The following is a 9374-nucleotide window of genomic DNA, read 5'->3' as shown; positions in this document are numbered from 1 at the left end:
TGTTATAGTAGTATTATATTGTAGACCATACATTGATCCGTCTATTCCCACACACACATATATATATATATATCTATATTATAGTTATTATCAATTATTGTAAATGAGCCCGGTCGAAATTCATATATATATATATATATTTTTGGTAAGTAAGGATAATAAACATAAATGAGAAAAAAATATACAAATGTAAATTGGGCATACCCATGCCTACAATCAGCCCAGAGCCATTCGGGCCAAAGCAATAGAAGAGTCCAAAAACAAAGGCCATAAGAGGAAACAAAAAATACAAAAAATGTGAAGTCCAAACATGCCCTTAAATTTAAAAAATATTGAACCCTAACCAGTAACTAACTGAACCAAAGACGAGGCATGATTATCAACAATTATACAAGATTCCGGCTACTAATGGGAAAGTGGTGGTGGGTGTTGGTTTATAGGTGGGCTGGAGGAGGTCACATCAATGGTGTTGGTGGCAATGGAAGGATGTGGTTGAAGGTTTGGGAGGTTTGTAGTTGGTGAGAAACACCGGAAGGGATTCGAATGTGAAGCGTCATAAAAGGATGATGGTGGATACCAGTCATTTTCAATGTTTTCTGCATGGGGGCAATCACATTTTTTGATTGAGAACAGCTTGGTTCGTACAGTGTTGATCACCAAGTTCAAAGTCGACAATAGAGGTAATATTTTGCTCCTAAACATTCTGTTGTTTCTCTCCTTCCAAATACGAGATATACGTAACTGGCTAATACCAGCTTTCAAGTTATGATTTGACTGAATTTTAACTTTTGTTTCCAATTTATGTGCTTGATCAGGTACTGGAGAGTCCAGTCCTTCCAGATGCTGGTTGATTCATTAGAATATAGAGTTCATTATAATATAGAGTCCATAGGTGTCTAAGAATGGATGCATTGTTCCATTGTTGGAGATCACATATGCCTAGTCCTCATGCCTTCTTTGGGGTGCAAACCATATTATAATCATATTATACACTTCTCAACACGTTATTTCTTTTTAACAAAAAAAATTGTTCTAATATCGTGAGACGTCCTCTGTCTTTTCAGGATCCGTTTCAATACATGAGAAAGAAAAGAAAAGAAATAGTAACATTAATTATAAGATAAAATAAAAGAAACGATATCAATATTGGATAGATAGGAGAGGAAAAAAAAAAAATTGATAGAATCCTTGTTTTGACGAGATAGATGAGAGGAAATAAATGAAATGATAACAACCAAATTACTATCATACCATTTTAATTAGATGGAAAATGAGTAGAATAACAATTTTCACCTTCTATCTTTTCTCTCCCAATCCCTCCTTATCCCTTACAACTCTCTCATTTCTCTCATTTTAAACAATTCAAATACAATCTACACTGTCATTTCATTTCTTCTCCCTTACCATCCCTCGATTCCCTCCAAATCCCTCAATCCAAATAGAGCCTTAGAATAAAGGTTTAGAGTTCAACTACCCTAATATGTACAAATAAATGTGTGAGTTTTTTTTGACAAATAAAATGTACTCTAAAAAAACTACTCTTATACTACCATATCTATGAAAAGTGGAAACCCTAGTATTTACACAGAATTTTATAATAATCAGTAATTTTTTTTTTTTTTTTTTTTCATGGTTTGAATTGATCTGCTCAACGGTAAGTTGGACTTATGGTACCGTCCAAAGTAGTGGCAGTTGATTCATTCTAGAAAATCCAATGGTTGGTCCAATCGGTAGGTCAAAAGCCCATTGGATCACGTAATCTGCTGACTTCTCTCAATTTCAAAAGCCCATCAGGTCACTAATCAACTATGACACGTACACTTGACTTTTTTTCTCAATTTTTACATTATTTATTATATTTAAAATTCGTAGTCAATCTATTTTTTTTTAGTCTTTTTCTTTTTTTCTTTTTCTTTTTCTTTTTCTCATTAGCAAAATATATACATAACTCACACATCCATTTGTTTCTTTTCGAGAAACCGAACCCTTACCGTCCACTTTAAAAAATAAAAGATATATGCGCCAAGGCCCTTGGTAATCTATTATTTTTATTCAAAAACTTAGAAAGAGACCTGACTGACTTCTTTTCTTTCTTAAAATAATTTTCAAGAACATGTGAATAACATATAAATAAATAAAGAATAAATTGCAGGAGAAAAAAAACCTACTATGTAAAAAATTGTGTAAAAAAACACCTTTGCAATTTAGTATGTAAATATAAATTTCTTAACATTTAAACATTTAGTATGTTTTCTAAAATCCCAAAAAAAACCCTTAATATAGCATTAAAAGCTTAAATCAATATATATATTTTTATTATTATTTTTTTTCTTAAAGGCATTTTAGGTAATTTAAGAAAATCCGTTTTAATAAGCAAGAACTAATTAGAGATATCCAACTCTAACTAATGCTACAATTTCAGTTCAATTGGGGGTTTGGAAAGCAAATTGGATTTGGACCGGTTAGGTTTCATTTATTTCTAACATTTGATTCATCATTGCATGTTTAAATTGGCATAGCTTTTGGAAGATGAAAAATTACTGTACGATCTTGAACAATTACTATATGACACTTAAGTAAAAAAATTAAATAAAATTAATACGTTTACTTATATATCAGATATTGGACTGAACCAAGTAATAATTTCTCAAGTTGCTAAACCTAAAGAGTGCACCAGCCCAATGATTTGGACCATAGCTTATGGACCAATCACAATCCTAAACACCCAGTTGTAAATGCAAAGGGAAAGAATTTAAACCCAGTCATTGAATGCACACATACATACAATTAATCACTAGTTTCTTGATGAGGGCTGCTAAATTCTAGTATAAATTAGTGTGAAAATAAACTAACAATAGAAAACCAATCTAAAGTGCACAAAAATATCCATGTAAATCTTATCCAACATCCACAATCCAGGTTCACAGAATTTAACCGATGGGTTGAGCATATAAACACTTAAAAAAAAGGACATTAAGAGTTTGTTTGGTTTGATTTTCTAAAAACGGTTCTCAAAAAATTTAGAAAAATATAAAACAATTTTCAAAAACTTTCAACCAAATGGACTGAAAATCTTGTCCAGCAAAAAAAAAAAGTCTTGTTTTGTCCGGTTAGTGATATACCTTACAAAAATATTGTACGAAAACATAACTAAAAGGATGACTACTGTTTCGCATGTTAGGATTTTGATCACAAACAAATATGATTTTTTAATTTTTAATTCTTAGAAAACTATTCTTAAAAATCCAAGGCAAACAAACTCTAGACCTCTTAGGAGAAACCCTAATTATCCTTCGGACTCTAATCCCTTGGGAAAAACACACGTCATAATGTATTCGTAGAGGAGGGAACATGAATTACTGTTTCGGAGGAGAGAATTTTGATCCCAACCAAATACAGTTTTCTAGTAATTTTTAGTTCTTAGAAAACTGTTATTAAAAATCCATGACAAAACAAACTCTAGATCTATTGGGAGAAACCCTAGCTATCTTTCTCAACTTGCAGACTCTAGAGTCTCTTGGGAGAAACCCTAGTTATCTTTCTCATCTTTCAGACTCTAGAATCTCTTGGGAGAAACCCTAGTTATCTTTCATATTTCAGATTGCATTGTGACAACGAAAGTAGGAAAAGAAGTTGATAAGATTTGCATCATTTCTAAGAGCATTGCAAACACAAATTATGCATAAATACACACGTGCTACAAACGCACATAGGCATACACACAACAGACACCACCAAACAAGTTACAAGACATCACACCAACGTACCATCACTAACCACCAAAGCCTCTAAAAATGTCATTTCTAGTAACAAGAGAGACATAAACCCCATGATAGAAGCAAGCACGACATAACCTCATGATCTGCATTTCATTGGTCCAATTACAAAACCACCAAGGGGAAACAACCAGTTCCACCGTATCGACAATGATGGTCGTCACATTGATAGCATCTCTTGCTCACAGCCACACACAGGAAATTGAAGTTGATCGATGGATGGATGCATGCATGCATGTAGTGCTCTATCGAGGCCCCATAGCAGAAAAGAAGTATGTGATGAACTGAGAACACGTCTCCCTCGTGCAATTTCCTAAGAAAGGAAAACCCCACAATGGATACTATGTGACGAGATCACGAAGATGGTAGAAAAAGTGAAGAGTTGGGGCCTAATTCACCCACCAAGCCTGCACTCTTCCCTTTCTGGAGCCAGCTGGGATAACCAGACTTTGCAATCCACACCACTACCCTCATGCGCAAAATAGTGAATGTCACTTTGTTTGAACCCCAAGGCATCAACTAATGATTCACCACTCTTTTATTGGGGTATGATATACTGCTCTTTATGCATGTATATATATATATATATAGAGAGAGAGAGAGAGAGAGAGAGAGATGTTTCACCGGCCAAAGCTACCAATTCCAACACCCTCGCTGAAGAAAGACTTCATGAGTGTTTCAAGCTTCCTTTCCAGAACATCCGGTTTTCATTTCTTATGTCGGGAAAATCAGATTCAGCAGAAACTGTCCTCTCCAACTAATGTTTTCCAACTTATTGTGCACACAAATTAACAACTTCTAATGAAGCATTAGTACTACTATTCTCATGAATGCTATCGTTTCGTCTCAGAGAGTATTGACTCCTAATTCCTTGGCTTTGCGCTTCAATGATCTCAAGTAATGGATAGCTTCATCAAGAACCACAATTGCATCCTTGCCCTTCCCGCCAGGAATTATACTCCGGAGAATGCTAACAGTCTCGCGTATTTTCTCCTTCCTCGACATCTTGTTGCCCAATGAGGAACCAAATTCCCCTAACTCTTGATTCTTTTCAACAGCACAACTAGATTCTGCATCAGCCTCATACTCAAAGCATTTATTGGGTTCCTCAGAGCTTGGCATTTTCACGAATGATGGTACAACATAACCTATATCGGACAGTTTCTGTCGTTTGGTCGACTCAGCAGAACTAACAACTTCTTCTGCATTTTTCTCAAGCCATTCGTGCTTATCATAAGCTGTCACTGTACTTGGAGAGTGACCCGTGCTTGTTTCTTCATCATCCTCAGAATAACTGGTATTATCATCAGAGTAAAGCAAGGCATTGAGTTCTTCTGTGTCTTCATGCATCTCACTCTCACTATCATCCCTGTGATTTTCATTATGCTCATCAGTCAAAATTGGACCAGATTGATGAATTTTATCCATCTTGATTCCTGGTTCTTCCCTATTCAGATCGTAAGCACCAGGAGGTTTGGGCATCCAAGAAGTCATACGCTGAACAGGAGGAGTCCCAATCCCAGAACTAAAAATCAAGGTGGTTTGATCACCGGACTGATCAAACACAAGAAACTTCTTCTGAGCACATCCAGTAGCTGGATTGGGTGTGACAACCTCCCTGCCATTCTCATAAGGATCAGCAATTACTTTCTCTTTGAAAACGGAGTTCGACATAGCAGTGGATGCCTGACGATAACGAGGTAAACAATAAAACCAACCATGAGGTTCATTTGGGTGGCTCGCCTTAAAATGTGGCATCCCAGAAAATGGAAACGCAGGCAACATCCCATTTGTAGAAATCATATTAGTGCCGGGCCTCATGCAAGGCGGGATGGTGTTTTGTTGCCCCAGGTCCAATGGAGACCGCAGGGAATTCAAATTGGGTGATTGCCAATCAGAATGCGGGTGTTGAAACCAGGACCCCAAGTCCTTTTCCATCCAACCAAAACAATCACCTATCAATTAACAAACAAAAAGACCCAACCTATCAGATAAATCAGGTGTAAAATAAACTGCAGTTACACAAATGACAGGTAGGATACGGCAAAACATACCAGAAGAATGATATATGCAGTATGAGGGATTGCTGATCACTTCTTGTATCTTACAGGAACAATGGAAAAAACTAAAAACTCCAGCTTAACTTGAATGCAAATCGGGGAAAAACAAACTACGTAACCGGTTTAAGCAAATGACGGAAATATTCGGCCTGACAAACACACAGAAACTAAAATCATACAAAAATTTCTAGACTACCAACATAAATTAGAAGCACAAAGCATCATCATTTGAAGGACACAGAGTGTCTATACATGTATATATATATACAAATCAAAAGCTCAAACATCAACAAATTGACTGCGAATCAAATATTACTAACCTGACAATCTTGAAGTTGTTGAAAGCATGCTATTACTCTAACTATAATGGTGGCGTTCCCGGCAATCCCATTCTCATGTTTCAGTGCCCGAAATCTTGTTTGGCTAGCTGCTTGGCACACCATAACTACTACTTCCCAACCCTTTTTAATTAACACAAAGATCGCGTTAACTTCGATCAAGCAACAATCAAAAGTACCAAACACCCTTCAACCGAAACTCAAGCAGATGACAGATATTGAGAGAAAATGATCAAAGACGTATCAAGCAGCAATCAAATAACCAAACACCCTTCAACCAAAACTCAAACAGAAGACAGATATGGAGAGAAAATGATCAACGATGTATCTGAATCAATGTGGAGAATGAAATGAGTAAATTTTGTGGAACAGAAAGTTCAGCTGATCCTGCGGACGTAGCAGGGAATGACTACAAAGAGATTAGATCCCATGGAAGGAAAGGAAAGAAATGTATGGAAGGGAAGGGAAAGGAAATGGAGGATTGTGATCTGATAGAGGGATTTACAGAATCACACGACAATAAAGGTTCAGAGAGATGACTTTTCGGAACACGTCAATAGAAAGACTGTACCACCGCATGCTGTTCTTCTCTGTAATTTGATCGCCACAACTACCACTTTTGATTTCAACTATGCAAAGTCCCTGCAAAAGTAGTACATTTAGATCTCCCAGATATGTATATATATATATAGACCTATAAGTAAAAGAGAAAATGAAAGAAATCTGAGGAAGAAAGTAAAACCCTTTTTTTACGATGTAAAACCCTGTTTGGTTGCTGAGAAAATGGAGGAAAGTGAATGCAAGCATTTTTGGAAATTAAGATTTTTGTTACTAAAAGTTACAAGTCTAGATATCAGCTCAATTTAGGGGTTGTATTAGGCAAAGCTGAATCAGGATTTGTGTTACTCTGTGTCTCAAATACAGGGAAAAATGGGGTATTTGCAATTCTAATCTTTCGCCATTCATACCTTTTCTCAGTAACCAAACAGAGCTAGAGCTGACAAATAATCTCAATATATGCAGTTCAAATAAAAAATAACTTTCTTCAATCAACGATGCAGAGCATAACAGAACAGAACAGAACCCATCAGAAGCTTTTGAGAATTTTCCGGGAAAGTGAATGAAAAACACAAAGCAATTGAAACCCACAAGAGAGATCGGAAAATATATCAACAAAAACACACAGAGTCACACATACAAAACCCAAAGGTCTTTCGTACAAAGCATGTGGGGCTCAAGAGAAACAAATCAACAACAAAACAATGAACCCAGAAAAGATCGAAGAACAAACTAACTTACAAGCACAGCCAATTATCAAGTAAGACCTCGAATAGCTTATCCACCAGAGATTGATACTCAGATCGAACACACGAGAAGACCCAAAAGGCGTTGCAGAGAAAAAGAAATGGCAGAGAGAGAGAGTATCGTAGAGAGAGATAGAGAGAGAGAGAGAGCACAGTCAAAGTCGAAACATGAGAGAGTGCACGTATGGTGAGACTATATAGACAAAGGAATTGACATGAATGTCCTTTTGGCTCGTGCGGTGGTGGGGACTACAGTTTTCATACGTGCGTAGTACACGCTTGGTATCAGTGTACAATCATGTGCAACACACACATATATATACATACATAGATGTAACTGTGTGTTTGTGTGTGTGTGGTCAATATCCAATATCGTAGATGAGCGAACCTGCTTGGGACGTGGGTGGACCCGTCGGTGGTTGCATAATGCATCATGATTCCATGAGTCCGTGTCCAGTTGTTTGATCCATGTGTGCGGTTCGAACCAACCCTCTTTGATTAATATGGACTCACCATTTAATGTCAACACACACACACACACACACACACACACACACACACAATGTTGATGTATGTGTGTTATTCCTATAATGCCCTTGGTTTGATTGAAAATTCTCTTCTTTTCTCTTTATGGGAAACTATAATTGAGGCGAATTGATAAGTGATTAAGAAGTATAATTGAGGTGAATTGATTAGTGCTTTACTCGTGTGACCTTTAATTAATGTAGCCAACTATTGAGTTTACATTATACCTGCTCAAATTAATTATGTTCTACTGTTTAAATCAATGAATTGAAAGGCCAAGAATAATCACAAACCACAATACCATAAATGGTGATTGGAAAAAAAGAAGTTATAAATGGTGATTGAACATCCATTAAACTCAAATGACATGACCCACAATTTATTTTAATTTAGAGTTTTGCTAATCCGAGTTGCTTTGCTAATCACCCAAAGAGTTGGGCAACTGTCTCATTATGATCTAATAGTATTCTTCTTTATTCTATACTTTCTTCCCGAAAGAAAGGGGGGTGAAGAGAAGATACTGCATTCATTCAATAGAAAGGAGACAATGAGAGAGAAAGAATGGATACAAATTTTCATCACTTCTAATATGGACGGATGGAAGACAAATGACCTATTAAAAATGTTTTGAATTACAATATTAACCTTTATAAATTACAATAATGTAGTTAGCGATAGATATAATAGTAAAAACAATTTAAAACTTTATCTTCCTTCTCTCCTCACGAACACATTAAGTTGTTACTTTATTATGTTATCTTTCATCCAACCGAAAAAAGAGAGAATAATACAATATTTTCTTCAAGGATGTCTCTTCCATTGCTTCTTCTCTCATTTGTATCCAAATTTTTTTGCGAATACGTAAATTTTGGTTTTTTATTTTTCCACCATTATTTCAATATAAAACACTAAACTCTTCTTTCTTCACTAATGCATTCATTGATCTTTCTTACACATAACCACTCTAGTTTCTCCCATCTCATCTTCAATGGATACAAATTTCAACTATTTCATGAATATAAGAATATCTACATGTATGTGACGCTTATATAATCATATCTTCATTGCATTTTGTGTAATATATAAAAATGAAATGGTCTAATAATTATTCTATACTTCTCTATATAGCAAATCTTCTTTTGATTTTATTAATACGCTCATCTTCAATCTCAATAACTAATTTTAGGTAATAAAGTTATTTACTTTTTATGTCTGCTAATTATTGATCTTATATTTGTTTAATTCGATCTATTCCTTAGCTTTGTGGTATACACTGTAAATTGTGGACATCGCTATGGAAAATCTGAAGCTCAATTGTGCCCTAATGCCAAAATCTGAAAGCTATTTGGCATAGCAAGCAAAAAGACAGAA

At 35.6% G+C, this 9374-nt stretch overlaps 1 protein-coding gene across 2 annotated transcripts; it reads right to left on the bottom strand.

Moving 5' to 3' along the window:
- Positions 1-3621: 3621 nt before the first annotated feature.
- LOC132276067 (transcription factor bHLH143-like) lies at positions 3622-7647 on the bottom strand. 2 transcript variants are annotated; one of them, XM_059777320.1, is made up of 4 exons: positions 7474-7646; positions 6157-6816; positions 5831-5985; positions 3622-5731 (listed from the first exon to the last, which is right to left on the bottom strand). In XM_059777320.1, exon 4 carries the CDS (start codon positions 5712-5714, stop codon positions 4623-4625), a length of 1092 nt encoding a protein of 363 aa, XP_059633303.1. In that variant the 5' UTR covers positions 5715-5731; positions 5831-5985; positions 6157-6816; positions 7474-7646; the 3' UTR covers positions 3622-4622. The 2 variants fall into 2 exon arrangements, with proteins under 2 accessions (XP_059633303.1, XP_059633302.1); XM_059777319.1 differs by lacking the exon at positions 5831-5985 and having other exon boundaries at positions 7474-7647.
- Positions 7648-9374: the final 1727 nt, after the last annotated feature.

Source organism: Cornus florida, unplaced genomic scaffold (assembly GCF_030987335.1).
Source record: "Cornus florida cultivar Cherokee Brave unplaced genomic scaffold, ASM3098733v1 CherokeeBrave_3.0.0_Hap2_Chr10, whole genome shotgun sequence".
Classification (NCBI taxonomy): Eukaryota; Viridiplantae; Streptophyta; class Magnoliopsida; order Cornales; family Cornaceae; genus Cornus; species Cornus florida.
The sequence above is the reverse complement of the archived record's forward strand: the minus strand, read 5'-3'. Positions and strand labels throughout refer to the sequence as shown.